At 45.2% G+C, this 24,453-nt stretch overlaps 5 protein-coding genes across 7 annotated transcripts; 1 reads left to right on the top strand and 4 right to left on the bottom strand.

Annotated features, from left to right (window-relative positions):
• Window positions 1-476: 476 nt before the first annotated feature.
• LOC135605625 (protein phosphatase 2C 53-like) lies at window positions 477-6,334 on the bottom strand. The gene is made up of 4 exons (XM_065095932.1): window positions 5,970-6,334; window positions 4,165-4,449; window positions 2,913-3,018; window positions 477-2,072 (listed from the first exon to the last, which is right to left on the bottom strand). Exons 1-4 carry the CDS (start codon window positions 6,312-6,314, stop codon window positions 1,762-1,764), a joined length of 1,047 nt encoding a protein of 348 aa, XP_064952004.1. The 5' UTR covers window positions 6,315-6,334; the 3' UTR covers window positions 477-1,761.
• A 728-nt stretch (window positions 6,335-7,062) lies between these two features.
• Window positions 7,063-9,683, top strand: LOC135605624 (B3 domain-containing protein Os01g0723500-like). The gene is made up of 4 exons (XM_065095931.1): window positions 7,063-7,423; window positions 8,052-8,493; window positions 8,623-8,870; window positions 9,199-9,683. The coding sequence occupies exons 1-4, from the start codon at window positions 7,328-7,330 to the stop codon at window positions 9,478-9,480; spliced, it is 1,068 nt and encodes a 355-aa protein (XP_064952003.1). The 5' UTR covers window positions 7,063-7,327; the 3' UTR covers window positions 9,481-9,683.
• A 387-nt stretch (window positions 9,684-10,070) lies between these two features.
• Window positions 10,071-15,742, bottom strand: LOC135605623 (carotenoid cleavage dioxygenase 8 homolog B, chloroplastic-like). Of its 3 annotated transcripts, none has more exons than XM_065095930.1 (8): window positions 15,379-15,742; window positions 14,458-15,201; window positions 14,181-14,374; window positions 13,767-13,956; window positions 13,563-13,665; window positions 12,912-13,470; window positions 12,648-12,753; window positions 10,071-11,228 (listed from the first exon to the last, which is right to left on the bottom strand). In XM_065095930.1, the coding sequence occupies exons 1-6, from the start codon at window positions 15,700-15,702 to the stop codon at window positions 13,325-13,327; spliced, it is 1,701 nt and encodes a 566-aa protein (XP_064952002.1). In that variant the 5' UTR covers window positions 15,703-15,742; the 3' UTR covers window positions 10,071-11,228; window positions 12,648-12,753; window positions 12,912-13,324. The 3 variants fall into 3 exon arrangements, with proteins under 3 accessions (XP_064952002.1, XP_064952001.1, XP_064952000.1); XM_065095929.1 differs by having other exon boundaries at window positions 12,835-13,470; XM_065095928.1 differs by having other exon boundaries at window positions 12,648-13,470.
• Window positions 10,192-12,657, bottom strand: LOC135604823 (SAP-like protein BP-73). Its single transcript, XM_065094477.1, has 2 exons — window positions 12,648-12,657; window positions 10,192-11,228 (listed from the first exon to the last, which is right to left on the bottom strand). Exons 1-2 carry the CDS (start codon window positions 12,655-12,657, stop codon window positions 10,192-10,194), a joined length of 1,047 nt encoding a protein of 348 aa, XP_064950549.1.
• A 2,682-nt stretch (window positions 15,743-18,424) lies between the features above and the next one.
• LOC135604989 (ethylene-responsive transcription factor TINY-like) lies at window positions 18,425-19,582 on the bottom strand. Its single transcript, XM_065094651.1, has one exon. It carries the CDS (start codon window positions 19,428-19,430, stop codon window positions 18,819-18,821), a length of 612 nt encoding a protein of 203 aa, XP_064950723.1. The 5' UTR covers window positions 19,431-19,582; the 3' UTR covers window positions 18,425-18,818.
• Window positions 19,583-24,453: the final 4,871 nt, after the last annotated feature.

The raw sequence follows: 24,453 nt of genomic DNA on the forward strand, positions 1-24,453 counted from the left end.
TGTTTGTCACAGTATGATACATCTAACCTTCATCACCAAAGCATCTCCTTACATCTCATCTCATGTTCCATAATCAGATATAATATCATATGAGAACTCTAATCAAATAAAACATATGACACACTCGACATGACCTTCATAACCAACAGACCCATTAGCCCCAACTAAGCCATTGCTCCCAAAAAAAAAGCATGCAACATGCTCGACACAACCTTCTTGGCCAAAGCTGATCCTTCAAATCGAGGCATTTCCAACCTCGGACACCTCCACTTCAAGCAAAAGATCCCAAGACTCTTTAATCGATTTCTAATACAAGATATAATTGTCAAGTTCATGAGATGTACATTGAACTCTGGCACAAACAGATCTTCTAAATGCACACTAAAAAGTAAATGATATGATCAATATTTTGGATCTATCAACGCACAAGGCCAGTCAACAAAACTTGCCACATCAACATGAGCTAAAGAGAATGATTTTCTCCAAAATATTATCTTCTATTCCATAAATAAAAAACCATCTTAGGTATGGTTCAAGATCAGAAATTCTAGTCGAGTACACTCACTAGTTTTGCAAGAAACACTTCCAATTCAAGAATCTTGAGAGAATTATCCTGATAGACTATTCACTTTCGACTTGAATCCGTGACTTGAATCGACCACCAATATGACACTAACTACTACCAATTCAGCTAGGGCTGTTCTCAATCTAGCTGACAAAGTGATCAAGTTGTAGCATCAGATCTGGTGACACCACAAGTTAATCTCTCAGGTAAAAGGCATTCACCAAGTAAATAATTCGCATGACTTGCCTAACGTGAAATTCTTCAGACAACAAACAACAGTATTTCATCATAGCCACTTCAGATCTCACTAAAAGGCTACAACTTGTATAGATAGCTTAGGACCCATACCTTCTGGAGCTTTTCCATGACACGCACACATAGCTCAGGCCATCACTGTAGAGCATACCATACGCACTGAAGCTCTCCAAATCTAACACCATGATCTCATCAATCAATTGCACTTCCCATATACTTCTGGCCAAGTAACCAGTACCGGCCAGATTGGCTGCAGCATGATGCTTTGCCGAGGCGCAACACTTAAAATCCTTGCATCAAACTCGGCTGCTTCAAACTTCAGGAAACTTGATGCTGGATAGCAAATTATTGCAGTATAATCTAAAAATAATAATAATATTGTCGACTATAGCAGACCCTGATTCTGGACAACGATATATGTACACTTTTGAGTCAAGCTTGAGGAATAAAATGGAGTTTCCTCACATCCGAAACTGCAACGGCCAATCAGAGGTTCATGTCATATCCTGAATCCATGCAGTACCTGCGTAGAAGCTAGCAAGGGTGTTGGAGAACAACGTAGAAGTTGGTATCGCTGAAGAAAGAAGCCAATCTCATACTTTCTGCCTTTCTTCAAAGGTTACCTCCATTGTTAGAAGAAAAGGTTGTCGAATCTATATATTTCCGTTTGTGCCAACCTCAGACTGGATTCTGCAGCTTCGTGCCGCCCAACTACAGCAGGAAACAAGCCATGGATGTAATCTTCAACCACTTCTCTAGTTTCTTTTGTGTTGGACATTAGGGTAGATCACAGCAGAAGCCATGTTTGACCTTCCCGTTCAACAATGCATCAGTGGATACTAGTACCAGCCTTGGTTGACACTTGGTATATCTCTCTTGAATGCATAAAAGACAGCATTGAAGGCACAAGCGTTGCAGTATACCAAAACCCTTCTACCTTCTCACTGTCTAGGCCTACGCCTGCTCCTGGACTTCAAGTCCACTACCACAACAGATATGTTGTCGGAACTGTTTTTCTGGTAAGCCAGCTCGGTAAGATGATCAGCAACAGCCTGTGCAGGTGACACTCCATCTACTAGTCCATTCCGCCGCTGCCACCTAAAATGACGACAAGCCATGTCCCCAACCTCTTCAATGGACATAACATCCCATAATCCATCGCTAGCCAAAATCAAGCAGTCATCATCCTCGCTTCGAGACATAAAACTGATCTCGGGTACAGGAATAACCCAAGGTCTCATATATCGATCACCTGAAAATTAGCATCTTAGAAATTATTTGGTAATGAAGTAATATTTCCGACTCAAGTTATATGGCAAAAGTAATTGATGGTAGATTTATAAAGAAAGAACATAGTTCAAGAAATCTATTTCCACAGCCCCACATCATAACCATAGTTATTATTACTGGACTGGAAAGGACAGTCCAGTTTTGGCTATAAGATTGGAAATGTCAAAAAAATAAATCCAACTAGCCAGTTCTCTGTGAAACAAATTGACCAGTCCAATCAAGACCAGACTGATTTAAGATACACCAAAACTCTTCTTTGTCCTAGTTGTAACAATGAGAGCATTTTCTCTGTTTTGAGTGCTAACAATAAATGAAGCAAAAAGGCTTTGAGAACCTTGGAATCGAGCCATAACATTTCCTAAATTTGTTAGCATTTTTATGTTTTTATAATTTATATATTTTACACATGGTTCAATTGATTGACCCATTAGCCCAACAACAGACCCAGTGACTCAAGGCTTGGTTAGGCAGTTGCCGATTCAAATGTCATAATTATGATCACATTAGGAACTTCCATAAGCGGAAACTTCACAAGTTGAGTACTACATTCACTAGCATAAGTGTTCGCAATGTCTAGCTTTTAAGTATTTCCTAACCCAAAATAAGTATGACAGAGACTAAGCAGGCATTAACTACTTCAATTGAGTTTGATATTTATCTCCTGAACTTAAAAAGATGCAACAAGGAACATATGCAATATTTCCTGATAAAGAAAAAAACCTGTAAAAATTTAGTATAAAGCAGATCGAAATTGATTTAGTAACAAAACATATAAGCAATGGATCAGGATAAGAAAAAAAACCTATAGACCGGGACACTGCAAGAACACCAGAAATTCTACACCCTTGCCAGTTTATGACTCTTCCACCTAGGCTCTCAATGCGCATGAGTTCATCCTCTCTGTCAGGCTGTAAAGAACCACTATTAGAAGTAGATGTAAAACTGGAAGTAATATGAAAAAAATTATCCTTGCAAAAATATAGAATCATATAATGAATTATAACAACAAAAAAAAGCAATTATGAACATTTCCAGAGCCCTGCTATATGACAACTGGTAGAATGGAAGTCCACAAAAGATATATCTCCACAACAAGCCATGATTTTTAATTTTAAGTTCAGCTAGACATAGTACCGGATGGTTATCTGGATTGCAGGAGCAATTTGGCAAGGGACAGTACTTCCGATTGCAATTTCATGGTCGAATACAATTGCTACATCGCTACATCTAATTACAGGCTTTAACCACCCATCCAACCCCCTCCCAACAAGGAAAACATAACAAAGGACTGATGTATCATGGGGATTTACAACCACATCCTTTGTTCCTTGATGCATTGTTAGTCATCAGTTCTTATTTGGGCCAGCATCTATCGTGTTATGGTGAAGGGATTAACAGGAACTGATCACTAACAATGCATCAAGGAACAAAGGATGTGGTTGTAAATCCCCATGATACATCAATAACAACAAAAGAAAAGTTGACATACTAGGTAGCACTTAATGCCTTCTGCTTCATAGAGATTTTTCAGAAATCACAAAGTTGTTCATATAGCAGTCATCTGTTGAGTTCGACAGCCATGGATGTCATGCCTTACAATAGCTTATTGCAAATCGAGAGAATATATTGGCAGTTCAAACTGAATCAAGCTCACACTTTTAAATTCTGAAAAACAAATCGTTAATATTTAAGTACTTTCAATCTGCTTAGTTATGGTAACAAGTTGAAGAGGCATAAAAACAATCAAGAACCATTTTTGTTGTCGCAATTCAATTTAGCTTGCAAGTCAAGAATCTGTTAATTTGAAAAGATTGTTCTATAGAGGGGAACATGTGCAGTTATTCTACCTTCAGTACAACAAGTGGTAAACCAGAAAAATTTGTAACCTGTAATTTTCAGTGAGCATTCGGCAAAGAATATAACAATGAGTTGCTGTAGTATAGGAACACCTTTAAACAACACTAAGAAATTGCTTCCTACTAAACAAAAAATTTAATTCTATTAACTCAAACAAAGAAGATTTGTATAGAAGAGTAGAAGGATAATAGTAAGACCTTATGATCAATGGTTAACTGGATTCTTTGATTCCCACGACAGAGAAGTGCCCTTGAGTCACCACAATTAGAGGAGATGATTTGACAACCTGATATTACTACAACAACAGCAGTTGACCCAATTATATCTGGGGCTACAGCTTCATCAATGACCTCATTATCAACCCTCTTGAAGCCATCATGGAATGCTGTCTCCCACCTCCTTTTCCAGCACTCTGGATTCTGTATCCTATCCCACTCCTCTGCCACCACCTCATGAACTCTTTTTGCACAGTAATCAGCCACCTGAATATAAAAAGGAATATGAAGTAGAGCAACAACGTCTTTTTTCTTTCAAGGAAGTCAGTTGAAAAGATGTGTTTTTATTGTTCAGATATCACTATCCATGATCTACAACTTGAATGCCAAACTTAATCATATACCTAACAAATATTTTTTTTCAGATCAAATGGAACACAGAAAAAGAGCTCTATATATAGAGAAACTTTGTATCTGCTCATGCTGTAATGATCAACTAATAGGAAAATAAATAGAAAAACCATGCCTTTACACCTGTTTTTGTTATAAGTATATCAAATCATGAAAATGACAAGATTTTGATATAAGTACATAAAAAAATATTTGAAGCACAGCAAACTACATCAAAGGCAGCCAAATAGAGTTGATCCCCAGTGAAAGCATAATTTGTTAATAACAAACAAAGTAGTCAAGTGTTGAATGCTGAAGTAACTTCTTTCAATAAAGGTGGCATTTTTTACAGTGACCCTTTCAAATTGAAGTTCCAATCTTACTTTATTCGCAGGTCACCTTCCACTATTTTTATAAGCTACCAAACAATGACACAACCATCCTGATGACCCCAACCTCCATGAAGATGGTAAAGATTATAGGAAGACAATGACTTATGTTCTGCACAACAATGCTTATAACATTATGGAAATGGGTTTACCATCCAAGTTTCTGTTTTTATATTATTAATGAGCCTATAAGAAGAGATTCTGTCCTTATCATTCGGAACACTGCATTCCCAAGGACTACAACATCAGCTAAGATGGCAAAGACTAGGAAAATGGCAGCAGATGTTTTTCGATGAATGGGACAATGCTTCCAACACAGTGGTAGCAGCAGGCTCAAGTAGTATGTGGCAGAATGGCTCCAGAGTAGGACTCTGCATGGTTATGTTTGCATTAAGAATAACAAAATTATCACATTTGCATACCTATACAGCAACCCTCATCAGCAGACAAACATGAAATCTGCAGCCAACATTGTCGACTTGTTTTAATTTAGAAAGATGCCTCACGTCTCATGACAATAACAGTTTGCAAAGTTAAGAACATACATTCTTTGAATAAAATGTACCCTCTGATTAAACATGGTAGCAAATGAGAATCAACTGAAAGGACACATTGGAACATTTGTCCAAAGGGAGTCTGAATAATCAAAAAAATTGTGATTCTTTCAAGGTAGCTAACACAATCTTAATGTACAAAATCTAACAGATACATATTCACCTAAAGATAAGAAACTGTCCGCCATCCAAACAATTTACAGCAATGTGGTGCATCAAAGTGGACACATGAAGGTAGTAAGTAATGCAAGAATGTGACGCGTAAAAATCAGATAACCAAATATGATTGATTCCTAGAGTCACGAATCCGACCGTCCAATGAGCGTAGCTCGATCAGACGGCTTCAGAAAAAGGCGATCAGATTCATGGAGAGATCCAATCCGGATGGTCCACGTTTCTGCACGCACAGACTCCGCTGGGTACTCTGGATGTACAGAGACGGAGGTCAACGTACCTGCGCGCCCCCGTGGCCGTCGTATACACCGAAGAACCGCACGTGCGAGACCTCGCCTGATCCCGGCGGCGCCGCGCACCCGCCGACCCGCTCGCACGTGAGGGCCATGAACGCCGGCGCCACCGCGACGGCGTCCTCCATCTCCTTGCGCCGCCCCACCGTCGAAGCGGCCCCCCACGACACCGCCGCTGCCCCTCCCTTCCGCCACAAGCACCTGCCCCTCGCCTCCGCCGGCTGCGCCACGAGGCCCGTCGGAGCCTGGATCTCAGCGGAGGATGATGCGGCGGTGGCGGGGTCCTCGTCCCGCGCGCGGCGAGGTTGGATCCCCGGGGGATCGGATTCCATCGCCGAAGGGAAGGGGGGGGGGGGGGGGGGTGGGGGAGGCGAGAAAATTTGGGGGAGGGTAAGATGGGAATAAAAGGTGTAGAGCAGCCAATCGCATGACGACACGCAGCCAGATGAAGCCCTCCCCCAATCGATGAAGCAATTGAATGACGCGCCACCTTATCGCAGCATCGCTCCCGCCCCCGAGCGACACGTCACGAGTGGCAGACTGCGGCAGGGCTCCGATCGCTTTCGGTGCGAATAATTGTAGCGCCAAGTCGATTCGAGAACACTTCTGTTACGTGACCGTCACCTACCCGCTTTTTTTGTTTTATTCCGGGACCACGCTGTGGGCCCACAGGTGCGCCATGCTTTGCGGGTGCGTGGCGGGTTAATTTGTGCGAGTACTTGTTAGATAAGGACGGGACAGGTGGCGAGCCGAGGTGCGAGAACTATATATGTTGAGGCAGAAAGCGAGGAGGTTAGTTTTTATCTCGGCATGAAAGGCATCAGAAGTCAATCTGTTTGACGAAATAATCAGATTATGTGCTGAAAAGTGTGCTATGTTGTTTTGGATGGCTAAAGATGATGATGGCAAATATATAAAAGGATGATATAGGAAGAGAAGTAAATTGGTCTTCAAATATAATAAAACAAAAGTATATTGCATCACCGCTTGATACGTTGAGAGCTGCGCAAGCGTAACACTGCAATCTACAGCGTCTACCCCAATTTGGTAGACGGCAATTGGATTCTGTGACCCGTGTATGGCTTCTTGATCGATCGAATACAGCGGCGGTGAACAGGAGTCTCTCTCGGTCTTTGTCTGGGAGCAGAGAGTCCGCCATTGGGAACAGGGTTCTGGCGTTGCGGAATGACCCCACGGGACCTCAAAAGCCGTGCTCCCATGTCTCTTTTTCCCACCCTGGTTTCTCCGCCCCTCTGCTCTCCCCACAAGTCCTCCTTAGAGGTCCACACAGGCCGTCTCTCCGCTCCTCCCGGAGGCTTCTTCAGTCGGCGGTAGCGAGCTGAGAATGCCGCCAAAGAGCCAAAAGGCGAAGAAGAAGTGCTTGCCGACGAGGAAGCCCCACTTCTTCAAAGTCCTTCTGGGTGACTTCGCACAGCGACTGGCAAGCCCTCTCTCAACCTTTCCTTCTCTTCTTCTTCTTCTTCTTCTTCTTCTTCTTCTTCTTCATCTTCGTCTAGACCTTACTAACTGGCCAACTGGGATGAGATTCCACTTAAGTTACAAGGTAAAGAAGCAACGTCTTCTGTAATGAACGCTTCTGGATCTATCACTGTAACTACTACATATTTTTCAAGCGTTGCTTGATACAGCGAGTTGGCTTGCCATCGTCGACTCAGATTCGTTGCTGCACACAGAAGCTGAGAGGCATTTCCTCAGCTTCAGTTGCTCGTGTGAAGCTCTCTTGAAGCAATTTGTGCTTCAGACTGACTGCCCTGACTGACTAATTGGAAGCAAGTCGCAGAAAGATTATGCGATGCTTTCGCCGTTTTGTTCCATTAGATGCATGCATGCTTACATAACTAAATCATCAACATACCGATGAATGTTCTTGACGTAAGCTAAGCCGAAAACGAAGCTGATGAAGACACCAATCGAATTAAAGTATGAGGACTAGCACCGGTCTGCTCTATGGTTGCTTCTCTACCATTGTGTCGTGGAAGGTTTGACGAATAGTCAACGTAGCGATCTTGCAGTGTATAATCCATTTGTCATTGCTTTCAAAACTGCAGAGGATTCCACCAAAGTTCTTGAAACATATTTCTAGCGTAGGATCCAAGAAAGCCATCCTGCAGGGCCCCAGTGGAAGCAAATGGCATGTGGAACTAGGCAAAGACATGAAGGACACATTCCTGACGACCGGATGGCCCAAGTTCGTGAAGGACCACTCCCTTAGAGAATACGAATTCCTCGTTTTCCAGTATGACGGAGACATGCGCTTCACCGTCTTAATCTTCGACACGAGTGCGTGCGAGAGAGAAGATGCTTTTGCGGTCAGACCACGGAGAAAGCCCCGTCAATGTGAAGGGAAAAGGAAGCGCGGTAGGCCACCGAAGCATTCACCTGAAGTCGGCTGCATCATCAAGAGCGAAGCTATCGAACATGGCATGAGCTTGGAGCTTCTGAAAGATGATGTCCAGCTACCTAATTTATTACAGATTCAACCCTTTCAACGTAAGTGCAAGTCTTGCATTCTTGTTCTATCGATTCATAGCATGCGGCACTGCATGTCAAGATTAATGAGCTCTCCAATTATGTTACTTTCACTTTGCAAATTGAAATGCTGTAATTTGTGTTGATCAGAGGCAGAAAGTGGCCTGCCATATCCTGCTCCTGCCTGTGATGTCAAGGTTAAAAGAGAAGAGTCTGAGCTTCTGATCAATATTCTTCGCAACACAACGAAACGCAGCAAAGGTGGTCGTATCTCGACGAGAAGGCCTCTGACTGAAAAAGAAAGGTTGAGAGCAGAGGAAGCTGCCAATTCCTTCACCTCTGCATTTCCTTACATCGTTATGCGCATGGCACCATCGCAAGTTTACAGACCATACATGGTGAGTTAACCATCTAGGTGTGTTGATACTTGTCTGTTGAGATCTATTCTACATGACATTATCTCTGTTCTCATGGGCCACAGAAGTAGACTAAACACTATCATCAACAAAGAGCAGCATGATGGCCAAATGTATTCGAAACCTATGTTCCCTTAGTGTCGTTACCTACTTACACCTGAAACAAGAGCATATTTAGCTAGAGTTATTTGTGTTGTTTGTCTTGCTCGTTATTGAAGAACATAGAGTTACATAACGCAGGGCTTAGGCTTGTGTTTTACCATGTCAATCTTTTCTTTTCGATCCATCTTTGATTCAGAACTGATTGCAGAGGATTCCTAAGTGGTTCTCGCGGGAGCATCTCCCACCGAAAAGATCAAATCTGGTGCTCCGCGACCCGTGTGGTAAGTCCTGGATTGTGACCTACATTCCAAGCTTGAGGTGCCAAATATCTAGAGGATGGTCCGTCTTTGCACGCACCAACAAACTGGAGGAAGGAGACTACTGTGTATTGGAGCTCATCGGACCAATCGAGCTCCGAGTGCACATTTTCAGGGCGGTGGAGGTGGAGGTGGAGGAGACTCTGCAGATAGCTATGACTCCAACAACGTAGGAGCGTAAGTCATGACATTTTGCCCTTCCATGTTTTCGGAGAAACTACACAGATTGGAAGCAGGGAAGAAGACATGATTAAGATTTGAACTATCAAGTCTGATTCAGTTAGTCGGACTTGCTTGTAGATAATCCAATCAAGCTGGAACTTCTCAAACAGCCTGCTATGATCAATTGAAGTATATCGTGGTTTTTGTATTTGTCTCTGTTGATTCGAGTTGAACATATATGTCTGCATGTATATATACATAATAGAATGACACAGTACAGGGAGTTCAAGAGCAATAACAATCCAGGAAACAGTCCTGGTTTTTGGTGTCAACCACTGCCATGGAAATGCAGACACCAGCTGAAGTGAGTCTCCAGTGGGAAAGATTTCATCGTGACAGAGAACCTCAGAAAGAAAGAATGAATTTAGCCAGACTGGTGAAACCAAGACATGCAATCCGATACCTCCACCTATATGCATGCTGAAACATGGGAATATCTTGAGATATTATGTATGCAAATAATTAGGATGTAATCCATTCATAACAAGACTATTCTGGTCATGCAAAAAAGTTCAAACAAATGCATCAGACAGTAAGACAATGGAGAAAACGAACTCCCAAAACAACAATAAACAATATTTAATTGTCAAAAACAAAACATGGAAAAGATGAGCTACATATATACAATCATACTTTTTTTCTTTTACCGTTCATGTGAACCATCAAGCACTCAATAATTCAGCCAGTTCTCCTTTCTTGAGTTTGGAATACCCTTTGACCCCTCGATACCTTGCAAGATCCCTCAATTCTGAAAGTTTCAAGGAACCCAAATCAGGAGAAGCTTCGGTAGAAGATGATTCTATAGTTTCATCAGAACCAGAAGGATCCAACTGATCATCTGATGATAACTCATCTGGACCATCCAACACAACAGACTCCACAGGTGCTGATTGCACAGACTCATAATCGCCAGTCTTCTTCCTTCTCCCTCGTGACTCGGAAGGAGCAGAGTTGATATCCTCCTCTGCTGAAAGTACAGGTTGCAACTCCATTCTAGGAACAGGAGATTTTCTACTAAAATTTGAGGCAGGCCTAGCAGAAGGAAGAGGGCCTCGTACATCAGACTCCTCTGACTTGCTATCACTAGGGCCAAAGGGATTTATATTCTGCTCATCCTCAAATGTGTTGCTTCTTTCTACTTGGTCAACAGAAAATTCCTCTCCTGGACTAGTTGTCTTCTTCTGATCCCCTGAATGCCTCCTTAATAATTTGAGAACCGAAGCGACAGTTCCCTTCTTGCTTTGACCCTGTTGTGCAGCTTCAATCTTCTTCTCTTCCTTGATTGCAGCCCGCTCTCGTAATTGTGCTTGAACTTTCCGGAACAGCTCAACTATTTCTCTCTCTCTTTGTCCTGAAGTTGCAGTAGCCTGATATCTAGTATTAGCACTTGGAGAAAGCAATGACCCATTTTTGGAGGACATAAAATCCATTACTTCAGTGTTGTCAGACTGCTCAGACTCTTGGGATTGCTTCTTCTTGCCCCTTGAAGACCCCTTCGGTTGTCTAGAGAAATCAGGATTTCTCTTATAATTGTTATAACTAGCATTGCAAGTCACAGATGTCCTCGTTGAACTAAAGGAAGGGATGGGTTTGCTACCGACGAACAGCTGCTGGCTTCTATGACATGAATACGATGACAGAATAGCTCTTCTGGGTATCCCTGGAAGCAGACAGGATTTTCCATCTTGCGACACATAACCTGCAAATCAAGAAACGCTGACATTTTTTATCCCATATTTAAAACCAATAACCAAATGGCTATTGGTTTTAGATTCTTTAAAAGCAAGTTAGCTTGTGCTGGCTTTTACTGCATATTACAAGAGAAAAAGTGTCATATAACTGATGGTTTGTAACTAAAGGACAGATAGGTTCCACAATTATTTCACACTAAGCGAGTTTTAAGACTGGCAGACTTTCAACTGCATAGTTGAGCACGTAAACTATCTTCGTCCATGGTCTAAACTCTTAAACTAATATAATTGCCTTTATAGCAAACTCAAAATAAAAAAACATGCAACAGGTAGGTTATTTGTCAAAAAAAGGTCTGCATCTAGCGTTTTACCAACAGTGCCACTAATGCTTTCTTGATCATAACATGATGATAATAGTGTCCTACTATTGTTACAGATTTAAGATATCAACCAAAGATGAAAATAGACCCTTATGACCCAACAATCCAATAAAAAAGGAGGTTCTTTTTTTGGGAGCATTGGTTCTCAAATAGAACCCATTTGGCAACATTGTGTCTGGATCCTACTAATGGATGTTTATCCTAGAAGGAGAAGGCTTAAGATTCAAGATCACAGCACCAAAGATCATGCATATAGAAAACAAGTCATGTATGTTGCAATTAAAATATACCAAAAAACCTGAACCTCTAATGCTTTCTAGTAACCAGTTCAATTATATAATGTCATACAAAGCCTGCATCACTAGTATAAACTATCACGACTCAGGCCTGATGGGCTAGATAAATTATCAACTTCGTTTGACCTAAACCACTGATCAAATACTTAAGCCGAAATTGATAATAGTACACTCATCGAATCCTTCTAAGTCAATCTTAGTCTTGTCCACTTCCGGACTGATCGGGGTGTTACAATTTTCCCCATAGGGATAGCCTAGCAGTGGCTCCACACTGCGACGAATCGTCTGACTCCGTAGTCCTTTCCTATTCAAACCCCCGCACCATGCCCAAATACTAAGTCAACTCTGAGATCAAATGTCATAACTCGAGCTTGATGGGCTAATTAATCTATCAACTTTGTTTAACCCATCCCATGGGCCAAAATACTTATGATTAAGTTAATAGTAGTACACTCATCACACCCTTGTAAGTCAATCTTAATTTTACCTATTTTTAATCGAAGTGTTACATAAACAATCCAAAATACAATCAATTATTATCCCAAACTAACATGAACCAAGGAGCTTTGGATTTCCACTGATTAGATTATATTTATCATATGTTTAATGCTTGTGGGTTCGATTTTGGTTGTACAAAAATATTCTAAGAGTGATAAGATATTTGAATAATGAAACCTGAAAGAATTAAACCATCCAAAGTTTTAATTTTGATCGAAAAGGCCTGAGGAAGATAGCGAACGGTAAACCATACCGATGGTCATCATCCCTTCCTTCCGAACTATTAACCAGCAGCCAAGCTCCAGAACCAGACCCTGGGATTTATCGTCGACGTGTTGCTTTCTTCTCCAGTCGAAGCCCTATGAAATAAGACAAGATCAGAAACATGAGAGAGAGACAGAGAATCGGGGGCAAGACCGCGAAGGAAGCTCGACGGTTACGGGTGCAGAGGAGGGTGACGAAGGTGGGTTGAGAAAAAGGGAGAATCTGGTCGCAGTGTATAGCGGAGGACCGGGACCTCCTTGTCGCAGTCGGCTACGCCGGCGGCGGCGGAGGAGACTAGGGTTTCGGAGGCGGGATTCGGTGTGGCTTCCAGAGGTGGAAGAAGCGCGAAGGATCGTGATAAGGGCAGTCGTTCTTTCTTATGTGGGGCTGGGCCGGGGCCCACTACTGGCTGAAGCTACGTGTCAAACTTTAGTATGGCCCACTGCTGAACCGATGAGCATTACCATCGAACATTTTACATCTTGGATTATTTTCGCTATAGTATAACAATACCATATTCTACCCTATATTTCAACGATATAGGAACTACACGGAGACTCCAGCCAATCAGACCACTTTACATAAAAGAGAGATGGGGAATGGTATGATCTCTAGGATTTACACGATGCTGCTCGCCATTACTGCAGCTTAAGAACACGAGTTGTGCTACTTGTTTGGAACCCAGCACCCGTGCAGCCCATAGGGAAGTCCGTAGGGGAACTTGGCTCGTGCGATCTCCTCAAAGGTGACCCCGTCCAAAACCAGTGCGTACCCTTCTCCGTTTTTGTCGCTCACTATGGAGATCACCACGCCTGGAAAGATCCGAAAGCTGTGAGCTTGGATTTCATCTACTCGAAAAACACAGTGACTGGTGGGGCAGCAGAGAAAGGAACTTGGAGCTTACCGTCATCCTCCTCGATGGCCCCTGGCCTCGCCACGAAGAATGGCTCTGAAGGCACTGCACCGGTCTCGTACCAGTTCTTCGCCTTCTTCTCCACCAAATCGATCTGTCATAATAATTTGGAGAAAGAAAAAGAAAAGCCTCGCCATTAGCCACGGAAAACTATGCACGCAAGCAGCTCCACCGCAAAGCATGATGAATATGAACCTTGGTGAGGGTGTTGGGGAAGTTGCAGGGGCGTTTGGCCCCGCAGGCGTAGGCGTATCTGTACTTCTTGCCCAGGTAGGCCGGGTTGATGCTGCACATGTCCATTCCTCTGCCGTGCTCCTCTGGGTCCAGTGCTGCATGCAGCTCCCCCCTCGGACGCCCGTCCAAAGGAATCCTAAACCTGCCTACCCTGATCAATACAAACAACATCAACCATTGTTTAAGGTACTTCATGAGCTCACCGATGACTTCATCAAGTGTGCTAAGTAGTACAACATTGTGTGTGGCTGTACATTATGATTATTATTATCATCAATATTATTTTATGTGGGAGTTGCATGTAAGTAGTACAAGGAAGGAATATGCCTTGTTCATCAAAATAAAAGAATGGGATGATGAGATCAGGAATATTACCTGGCATCCGGCAATGCATCAAGACCGGTAAATGATCTCAGATTTTGGAGGCGAAGCAAATCCAGGATGCTGGTATCGGCGTTATGCTCGCAGCAATCGGCAATGATTCCGGTGATCCTTCCGTCCTCGTCTACCTCCTCGTATGCATTGATGAAATGGAAGGTCACGAACGGAGGGACTTCAACGCTTGCCACCTGAGCGTTGCAATCGCATCTTTAGAATAAGAGAAGGGAGAAGTGAAGTGCTGAAGAAACCGTGGAGATCAGGCAGCACTTACTATCTTTCCGGTGGCTCTGGACATGACGTGCATGTAGCTCCCGGACTCGGGATGCCACTCGAACTTGTACAGCGGGGTTGGCTCAGCCCTCAGCAGGTTGTGGACGCAGTACCTCAGCGGCATCTCCGGCACCACCACGTACCGGTCCGTCACCGCGAACGAGTGCACCCACCCGGGCGCCGCGCCCCCGCGGCATTTCACCCTCCCCATCACCCTCCGCTCGTTGCTGCCGGGCTTCATCGTCACCACCAAGTACCCCGGTCTCACGAGGTCCGGCAACAGCGTCAAAAACTCGGACTCCGTCACGATCGGATGCGCCGAGTGTATCAGCCCGCCCAGGTTGTCTTCGTACACGAACTTTCCTATGGTCTCGAGCGTGTCGGGGTCGATCTGGATGGAGCCCTTGATGGTCTCCGTGAGGCAGAGAACACGGCCGTCGCCGAGCCTCACGACGCCGGTGTTGGAGTTGTCGGTGAGCGACGCGCCGGAGAAGAGGCTGGCGACCTCGCCCACGTACGCGAGGAAGTTGGCCGGCTTGGGGGCCTCAGAGAATTCGCGGTAGCAGAGCCGCCGGTTCTTCATGGCGGCCTTGTACGCCTCGGACTCGACCTGGCGGTGCGAGGCCATGACGCGGCCCTGCTCGAAGTAGACACGGACGAGGGTGGCGTAGCCATCGAACAGGTGGCGGAAGTTGTACTCATCGATGTGCCATAAGCCCGGGCCGTTCCTCAGGTATGTACCGTTCTGGAGGCCGTAGTTTTACCGATTAATACCAGTATACGGTGACATATAATTATCAACACATATAACTTATATTTACATCTTCTTATTAGGGAAATCTTCTTTGTAAGAAGTTAAAAGTGCATGGATGCTTATCACGCAAATTAATTCCAAGAGTGATCATGCATGCTAGTGCTATACCAGCCAGCGAGGGACGTCTCCCTCCACGACCAGCTTCCCTTCCCACCGCTCTTGCCGGATGCTAGTCCAGGCGGCGAGCTTCCCGCCGCAGTCGACGGGCCCGGTCTCGGCCGGTCCGACGGAGACCGTGGGTCGTGGTTCGACCCCGACGCTGGCCTTGGCAGACTCCCAAGCTCGTCGTCGTCGACGACATATCGTATCAAACGAATCAAAACTGGGCCGACCAGACCCAGACGACGACGACGACGAGGACGGCATATGGAACCTGCAGTTTCGAGGGGATGCGGTGGATTGAAGTGAAGAAAGGAACAAGGTGGAAGTCATGGCTGTGCGGGAAGGTGATGTAGGAGGCAAGTACAAGGAATATCTGATTTGTTGCCTCACAAGGGGGCTTGGGAACTCAGTTATTTATAGATAGAGTTCTTGGCGTCATGGGGGGTAGGAATCTCCATGGATGAATTCTCGAGGGCTAAAGGACGAGACGACAAATCTAATTGAATGGAAACAAGCGACGGTCGATGCTCCCCACCAGTGAAGTGATACATAAGAGTCCCTTTCCGACCAACATAAGCCTCCACAAATGGTGTGGTCATCACAATGTATTGGCACCCGCTGATTCTCTACGACTTTTCAGGACAAAGATTCTATACCTTGGGTTTTGAGAAACATTTTGAAGGATCGTACTGTGTCAACGTCATCAAATGGAGGAATCTTACCAGGCAGCATACACTTGCACAAAACAGAGCTTGGGAGGAATCGTAAATCTCTTTCTGTCATCAAATGGAGGAATCTTGCCAGGCAGCACAGACTTGCACAAAACAGAGCTTGGGCGTATCATATCAGAACTTCGCATGACTAAAAACTTAGCGCCTCCATAATAAAATGAAGTAAATATTCTTCTGTAATCCAACAACATGCACCGAAATAACGGCAACCGTCAATGAGAGATGGGAGGAATCTGTGTCGGATTCCTTGCCTTGCAAAGTGGGGAAAGGTGCGGGAAGAAGAAGATTTCTTTGTTGCTGCTTTTTCCACCCTCTGCAATGATGCTGCTTTGCATCTGCTACAAATAATTTCCAATAGTTTAATTGATTCGTAAGACAACAAAGAAACCCATTGGTTGGTTGAGCATCACTCAGTTTTTGATGCCTCGTTGAAGTATTCTATTCATGAAGAGAACAGGGGAGGGAAGAACAAAAGGAAGCAGGAAACACATATTTGTTGGTAGTGCTCTAAGCACTGGAATATGTTCCCAACTCTGCAATGTGCTACAGTAGATCTGTTTACGCTTCATATAAGCATCCAAGATGTAACCACAGTATGTCGCAAGGTACAAGATGCCCAGCAGCTGGATGGATCCCACTCTGTTTAAACAATGGTGGTGCGTTCACGCAAACGACAGCCTCTGAGGAAGCTTAACACTAACAATTCATCCGGAAGAATCTGTAGCATTCTCAAATGGTTTGGTTACTGACAAACATCGCGAGTTAATTACCTGTTGCGTTGAGTGGACATGTAAGGCTATAGCTCTATGCTACTCTGCTGCAGGAAAGCAACTCAGCTGCAAGTTTTCACCAATTCCATATATATGCAAGCTGAAACTTCTGTCAGAATCATATGTTTGTGCTGACTTACCTCTCCAATTGGAGATCGCCTTGAAACCACCTTTGACAGCAGAACGAGCATGGTTGGTGTGGCTCAAAAGCTTTCACAGCAAAGGGCAAGAATGGAGCGTCGCTCCACTTGCTCTTGATGTCATTTTGTGCTCTCGTTCCACATGGCAAGGCCTGGCAAATTCTCCACTAGCCGGATGAAGAAGAGGCAACTCACATTACTCTATAACTGGAGAACCAATCGGATTGCGGTAGCGGAGCAGTAGCTTGCACAAGAACAAAAAGGTATGCCATGGGGTGGCAGACACATTCTCCACAGCGGAGCATCTTCCCAAATGGAGAAGGTAAGATCCCAACCAACACGTCTAGGATCTGTGCGTAACCATTTAGACCCACCCCGACCAGGAGAATCTAAGTGTTCAATGCAAGAATCATTTGGTCCATCTCAAGTTGAGAAGATTGTCGATATATATGCAGTCCAATTATTTACCTTCGAAAGAAAACATTGCAGCTTAAACGTGAGTATTGTTGACGTTGACAGAGGTAAAACTTGGCATCGAGATCCAAGAAAGGACTCCTCTTCTCTAAGGAACAGGAAATGGACTATCAGTGAAGTCGCTGATCACACGAGTTGTGCGCCGCCCATTGACGACAGTAAGACTAGCTTACTGGTGTTCTTCCATTCTTTCCACTTCCACCATCAGAAGATGAGTGAAACGGGAGAACACACTATCCTCTGTTTTCTCCGAACTCGAGAACAAGTTTTCTACTTGTAGATTGCAGGATCACTGATCAATCATGCTTCATTTGGCAGCCATCATGTGGAGGAAGAAGGATCACGAGGCTGATGTATGAAGTTTAGTGGATCATTATGAGCGAGCAAAATTGGGTGGAGTTGGTGGGTTGCCACCAATTCGACAACGTAGAATTGAATGCACTGTTTGAAATCATTATTGGATCCGAACGAAGGTGTTGTTTCGGGTACGATCCAACTCCTCGGTTCACAAGTTGGAACCCGGTCAAGTCAGATCAAGTCAGACGATATAGAAATCCTTGGGATCACAGGATCATCAACAACATAATCTGTTTACATCAAGATAATATATATGTTCATTGGCAATTCCAACACTGTTCTTCGGATGAAGAAACACACGGTGAACAAGTAGAGATAAAGGTTGTCGTCGTACGTTGAACAATATCATTGAACCAAGCGAATACGACCAAAAATGCTCGGTGAGAAGCATATACAGTTGCCTTCTTTAAACAGGCAAAAAAAGATCACACGAGCTTTTACGAGGAAGACGACAGCAGCGGATGTCGCCATCGTGACTGTAAAAGGCCGGCTGGAAAAAGACATTGTAAGATGAGATGAAGAACTGCAGTGAACTCTCCCTGTCTCACAAGGAAGACCAGCAGTTATGGAAGTCCCAACGGGAATGACTACAATGAAGCGAGAGATAAAAGTAGAGGGGAATACAATTTTTACATGTCCAACTAGTGGAATGCATCTGCAATAATTGTTGGATCTTCCAAACTTGAACAGAATGACAGTCGTAGAATGATTGCCGCCGTCTGCTCCCTCGAGTTGGTTCCTCTTGAACTGCACCATGAGTTACGACTCGATGAGAGTCTTTTAGGTGACAAGCATGAGATGCTCTTGCAGCGATTTCGGGCCAACAGCAACACTGAGTTCCTTCTCTCTTTTCTGGTGAGCTGTGCAGTGCTTGGAAGGAGAAGGACGTGAAGAAGAAGACATGAAGGACATTTACTTGATGCCCCAAAAGAGAGAGCTCCCGAGGCAGTGGAGATGCTGCATTCAGGCAAGAACTAGTGGTCCTCTTCTCCCTCCGTCCTTGGCGGCGTGTACACCCACAAGTCCCACGAGTCATGGAAGACGAATTCGCCTGCCAGATGAGCAGAGCCAAACAAGTCCTGTCCCAGCCGCGGGAGTTCCACTATTTCCTCAAGCTCATCCTCCTCCACCACCAAAGCGGCCGCGGCTGCCCTCGGCATGTCCATGGCCGCAGCCCGAGCGGCAGCCTCGCGCACGTCGCGCGGGGAGAGGGAGGCCGGGCGGGGCAGCGAGCCGGCGAGCTCGGGGAAGTTGAGCACGTTAGCAGCGGCGGGAGCGCCCTTGACGCTGAGGACAGCGGCGTCGTGGGCGCGGGCGGCCATCTCGGGCGTGGCGAAGGTCCCCAACCATATCCGCGACTTCTTGCGGGGCTCCCGGATCTCGGATACCCACTTCCCCCAAGCCCGCATCCGCACCCCGCGGTACACCGGGTGCTTCCGGATGTCCCGCGCCCGCTTGTGCTCCACTGCAGTCCCCGCTCCGCTTGACGACGCCATGGACGGGCTCCTCGACGAGGAGGAGGATATCGGTGCGGCGTTCGTGCTAATTTTGGACTCAACAGAAGTCCATTTCACATGGTCGGTCATTGCATTCAAACAGCTTCGAAATCCCAAAACTCCAACTATCTTCTCTGTGCTAGATGCTAGTAGACTGGACTCCGAGAGTGATTGATACCTGGAGAACGAAGGAGGAAGAGCAGAAGAGGGAACTACTCAAAATGGATGCACAACAACTTCATGTTATATATATTACATGGACGTCTTTATGATCCAAATGCTATATATATATATATATATATATAGAGAGAGAGAGAGAGAGAGAGAGAGAGAGAGAGAGAGAGAGAGCGAGAGAGAGAGAGAGAGAGGTGGGTAGGCAGCATTAGTGGATGGAGGAAGGAGAGATCGAGAGGTGGGGCATGACAACCGTGTTGACAGCCGGAGGACACAGGGGGGGAAGTGCATGGGGTCCGCTCGAGCATTGCTCTCCTTGTCTTTTGGTACAATAATAATACCACACTGGGACGTGTACCAGCCTTCCGTTTAAAGGGTGCCTTACCCTTTCTCTGCGTTTCCACCTCGGCTTGCCCCCTGTCTTCGTCGTAGGGGCAAAAGGTAATAGCACACTTATATGGGACGGATGGTACTGTACGATCATACAATTTTCATTGTTAATAATCACAAGAGACTCGAAATCGACTTGAATTTAGCAGATTTTTGGGACAGAGTAAAGTCGAAGAAACACTTAATTTCCATGGAGGAATGGTCAACAAGGTCCTTCGCTCAGGCCGCTGAGACTTGAGCTACGTTACTTGAATGGATTACAGGAAGAAGAAGAAGAAGAACAGAGAGGAGCGCGGCGTCGATGCAATAAATCATGCTGTCCTCTCTGTCCGCCTAGCCGTGCACTCTTTTTCTTTGCAACCCTGTACTGCGACTATTTCGTGGCCTCCATTTGGTGCCTCATCAACCCTCTGTGCTCTTCAAAAGACGATGAGAGAGAGAGAGAGAGATGTGAAGTGTCGTCAATTCCATCACCTTGGTACTCTTCGCTGCCAGCCACACAAATCACCTCCGCAGTGGCTTCAATTCGCAACACGACGAAACGGAGCAGACCAGCTGTGGAGGGTACGGTGTACGACCTGGTTGTCGTCTCCATGTGGAAATTTGTCGAACATGACCTCCCCATCCCCTCCATCTTCACCAGCACTGCTCTTAGACGATGACATGGTCTCTGAGTGTGGTTTAGGTTAAAGAAGAGAACAATCGTACTTGGTCCTCGGCCGATCGACATGGTTCCATCAGCTTAATACGAAGCATATGACATTGACATGGAGTGGGTAGAGGAGATAGACACCGCAGGAACAGGATTCAAAGGGAGGCTTGTGACCCACCGCAGAGCGATGTTCTGGCTTGTCCGAAGAATCCACTTCGACGGCATGAGGGGTGGAATGCCAATGCTTCGGACCATTAAAGATATGGTACTGAATTCACTCCACTTATAAGCGATGTGCGACGGCGACTGGTCGACTTCGAGCGCTTTGGTTTAGCGTAGATCACTACGAACTCCGTGCATGCATGCATGCAGCCTTTAGGTGTAATGGATGGAGCTGCCGAGAACGAATGATCTGTTCTCTCACCATCATTTTTTAGTGCAGCTACGTCCACCAAAAAATGGAACCCTATTTCAAACCCGGTGTGATTTATATGAGCTTGTGTTAGCTCAGTTCATCCATGCTAATTCAAAGTCAATCGAAAACCTTTTCCATATTAGTCTCAGTTCAATCGTAGTTGAGATATGATTCATCTGAAGGTGTCAAACATGTAAAATTATGTCAGGATCATTTTCGATAAGTGTCCATTAGATGTTTAAATTAGTTGAATTGAAAGGAATTCTTAAAGAATGTGTCATTTTTTATAGTGACTCATAGGACTATTTCTCATGCAATAGATGAACGATAATTAAAAAAAATTATATATTATTTTTGGACTTAATTGTGATCAAAATATCGTGATGCATCGAATCCATAATAGTTTCGACTTAATGATCGAGATTTGGTCCACGTGACATGTTGTATCACCATGTGTTGATTACAAGACAACTGAATTATGTATGTATATAAACCACGTAAGATGGCCACTTGGATCCAAGGTGTCGGCCACGTATCGATCGGGACACCAAAGTGTCAGCAAGATGATCCCCATATCACCTTGGATTCCCTTCTGTCATCAGTCAGTGAGTCAGTGCTAAAACCTTTCACGTCGATGCATATCCGTTTCCATGATCACCAAAGGAAACAGCTGCTACAGTCTGAAAAGAAAGAAGTAAAAGAAACAAAATCACAACCATTTGCTCAGATGAATACATCCTCCTCCAGAAACTTTCAAAGTCCCAGTCATCCCGACACAAAAAAAAACGTCGCCCTCGGCATGGGTAGATGAACCCCAGCCTGATCGCTCTGTTTGTACAACTTTATGCTGCTGACGTGTCATCGACATGGCTTAGTCCGATCCAAATACGCGAAATCTGTCGATATCTGTCGAGTCGATCTGAGGTCGAGAAGGGAAATCTCAATTCAATCCCTCCGAAGCTTAAGTTAGTATGATGAAATTGTGATGAATTCGAGTGTGCTTTCGTACCCCTTTAGCATTGATTAGGGGATCGATTTTTATATTTTTTATCGAGGGTCAATCATATGAGATTCATTAATGACTGTCAATCCCTAGGGTGGTCGATCCATGCGTTCCGTGCAACATGAACCATTCCGCACAGCACGACGCGAACCGTCCTGCACGATTCCACACCGTGTTGACACGGACTTAGCTGGTTTTGCCTAAGTCGTGCGGCACCCTTGCGCGTCCGTCCGCAAAGGTCAGCCTCCCCGAAGCCTCCCATTGTCCCTTAGGACCAACAAAAGAGAGAACGGGTTAAAGAGAACGCCTCAAACGGGATCCACAAGCAAACATGTCCGAAAAACACTTCATAGACAAAGCAAATTACAAACAGACTATACAAGCTTTGAACAGTGGCACAACAAAGGGTAAAATGGTCCATTACAGACCGAAAAGCTCTCGCACGTGTCCACATGACACAACCTTTATTTACAAGCCTAAAGAGGCCACCAACCCAACTAAAATGGGACTATTAAGCCTTCGGCCGCCCCTTTACATGCTATACAAGACATGAACATGCCAACAGACACGGACAGATATAAGCATTACATCAAACACCTTGTTTAGAAGTTTGTCCGTGACATTCTCCCCCACTTATCCCTTCGACGTCCTCGTCGAAGCCTTTGTGAACACTACAACTCTTCGCCTTTGCTGAGTCTTCAATCTTCTGCTCTAGCTGCAATGCGCCTCCTGGCTCCCAACTGCTCTCCGCTGCTGTTTCTGAGTAGTCGAACCTTTGATCCGCCATGCTGCTTCAACTCGCCAATGACTCTGACTCTGGTGTGGGGTTGGCTGAGTTGTGTTGATCCTCATTGATTCCTGCGGATCCACCAAAATGAAGGAAAAGACCATCCTTACTGCGCCAGTCTCTCAAAAATTCCACATGCTGCTTGAACTGGGTGGATGCTTGTTGGAGCTTTAACGAGCATCGCCTCGCAAACTTCTGAAGTTTTGGGTCCTTCCTCCACAACATCTGCTCATTGACTCTTCTTTCAGTTAGTTGTCACATCCAAGTAGGTTCGCATCACTTCCGCTTTCGATTGGCATTTCGTTGGGAAATGAAGCGGACAATCTACTCTCAGTAGCACTGATCACCGTTAGTGAGGATTTGACAACTATTATCTTCCATTCTCTTCGAAGGGTCTTTGAACTTGTGCAGAGCTCCTCTGCTGGATAGATAAGAGAATTGGGGTACTCGGTTTCGCCCATTCTCTTAAGAGTTGAGAAGGCAAAGGTTACTTGACTTCGCCCGCCTCCTCGAGGTTGTACTTCATGCATCGAGCTGGTTACTGGCCTTCGCCTGCTCTTTGCTCACACTTCTGAAGCACTTGAAGTGTTTGCACTCCTTGCGTTGAGTTAGCTACTATGATTCACCTTCTCAATGCCATTGAACTTCTGGAATGCAGGAAGTTTTCACCCCAACTTGGAGTAATTCTCTGATAGATGAGGTCGCCTCTGGGATTGTACCGTCTTCTCCATCAACCCTGCCGCCTACTCCACTGAGTAGCAAAGGTACAGCACCACGTACTGCCTGCTTCGTTCCTTGGTCGTGCACTCTTGCATGACCCGAAGTCCTTCACTTACGGCTATCTTGATGAGAAACTTGTTGACACCGGTCTTACGAAGTTTCTTGGCCTCTGCCCTTCAGCCTTGTCTCGGTACTTGGAGATTGCCTCTGCATGCTCCACCTCCTCGGCCCCTTTCACGACCAAGCGCTCTCCCTCCGTGAGAGCAAGGGATCAATGACTTTCACGGAAGTCCCGCCTCTGCGGTACCATGGCGCTACTATCCGTCGCCTCGCCTCTGAATCCCTTTTCTTCACGATCAGTAGATATGTCTCCGTGGCACTCCTCTGAGTCCACCTCCATTCTAACTGATGCTTGATTTTGGGTAGCTAAGTCCCTCTGGACTCGTCGTCGCTTCCTCGCCCCTTTCGACCTCCTGCTTCAACACCTCTGTGTTCTCCAAGCAGTCTGTTTGGTCGATGGAAAGACAGACTGTAACTCTCATGCATGGCCTCTGCCATCACATTGTAGGGTTTGCACCGATTCTATTCTCCTTAGCTTCCTTGGTAGCAACGTTCGCTTACTCGACCTTGTCCTCTGACTTGTCGGGCTCCCTTAAGCGAATATGAGCTCTGGAGCAGTCCAACTCTCCAGCTGCTTCGATCATACCTCTGCATGATCAAGTCCCTCCCATGGAACTCACTGGTACTTGCCTTCGAACTTTTCCCTTAGTGGAACACAGCCCCCATATGCTGATGACCAAGGTTTTCATCCGATGCAAAATTCGGTGCACGCCCGGAAGACCCGCCTCTGCGGTACCATGGCCTTCACTCCTTGAATCTATAGCCCTTCTTGCCGTCGTGTTGTTCACCAAAGCGGAGCTCCCAGTAGCTCCCGATCATACCTCCATATGATCTCATCCCTCACGGGACAAG

This window comes from Musa acuminata, chromosome BXJ2-2 (assembly GCF_036884655.1).
Source record: "Musa acuminata AAA Group cultivar baxijiao chromosome BXJ2-2, Cavendish_Baxijiao_AAA, whole genome shotgun sequence".
NCBI classification, from domain to species: domain Eukaryota; kingdom Viridiplantae; phylum Streptophyta; class Magnoliopsida; order Zingiberales; family Musaceae; genus Musa; species Musa acuminata.

What these genes read in the sequence shown, in the direction of transcription:
- LOC135605625 (XM_065095932.1), bottom strand. Translation starts at nt 6,314, where the DNA reads ATGGAATCCGATCCCCCGGGGATCCAACCTCGCCGCGCGCGGGACGAG. An exon ending in ACGGCCACGGGGGCGCGCAG is followed by an intron (nt 4,450 to 5,969) that starts GTACGTTGACCT and finishes TTTTATATTCAG; the next exon opens with GTGGCTGATTACTGTGCAAA. An exon ending in TGCAGTGTCCCGGTCTATAG is followed by an intron (nt 2,073 to 2,912) that starts GTTTTTTTTCTT and finishes GCTAATTTTCAG; the next exon opens with GTGATCGATATATGAGACCT.
- LOC135605624 (XM_065095931.1), top strand. Translation starts at nt 7,328, where the DNA reads ATGCCGCCAAAGAGCCAAAAGGCGAAGAAGAAGTGCTTGCCGACGAGG. An exon ending in GTGACTTCGCACAGCGACTG is followed by an intron (nt 7,424 to 8,051) that starts GCAAGCCCTCTC and finishes TCAAAACTGCAG; the next exon opens with AGGATTCCACCAAAGTTCTT. An exon ending in ACAGATTCAACCCTTTCAAC is followed by an intron (nt 8,494 to 8,622) that starts GTAAGTGCAAGT and finishes TGTGTTGATCAG; the next exon opens with AGGCAGAAAGTGGCCTGCCA.
- LOC135605623 (XM_065095930.1), bottom strand. Translation starts at nt 15,702, where the DNA reads ATGACTTCCACCTTGTTCCTTTCTTCACTTCAATCCACCGCATCCCCT. An exon ending in TCCCCAACACCCTCACCAAG is followed by an intron (nt 13,666 to 13,766) that starts GTTCATATTCAT and finishes TTATTATGACAG; the next exon opens with ATCGATTTGGTGGAGAAGAA. An exon ending in GGCCATCGAGGAGGATGACG is followed by an intron (nt 13,471 to 13,562) that starts GTAAGCTCCAAG and finishes GGATCTTTCCAG; the next exon opens with GCGTGGTGATCTCCATAGTG.
- LOC135604989 (XM_065094651.1), bottom strand. Translation starts at nt 19,430, where the DNA reads ATGACCGACCATGTGAAATGGACTTCTGTTGAGTCCAAAATTAGCACG.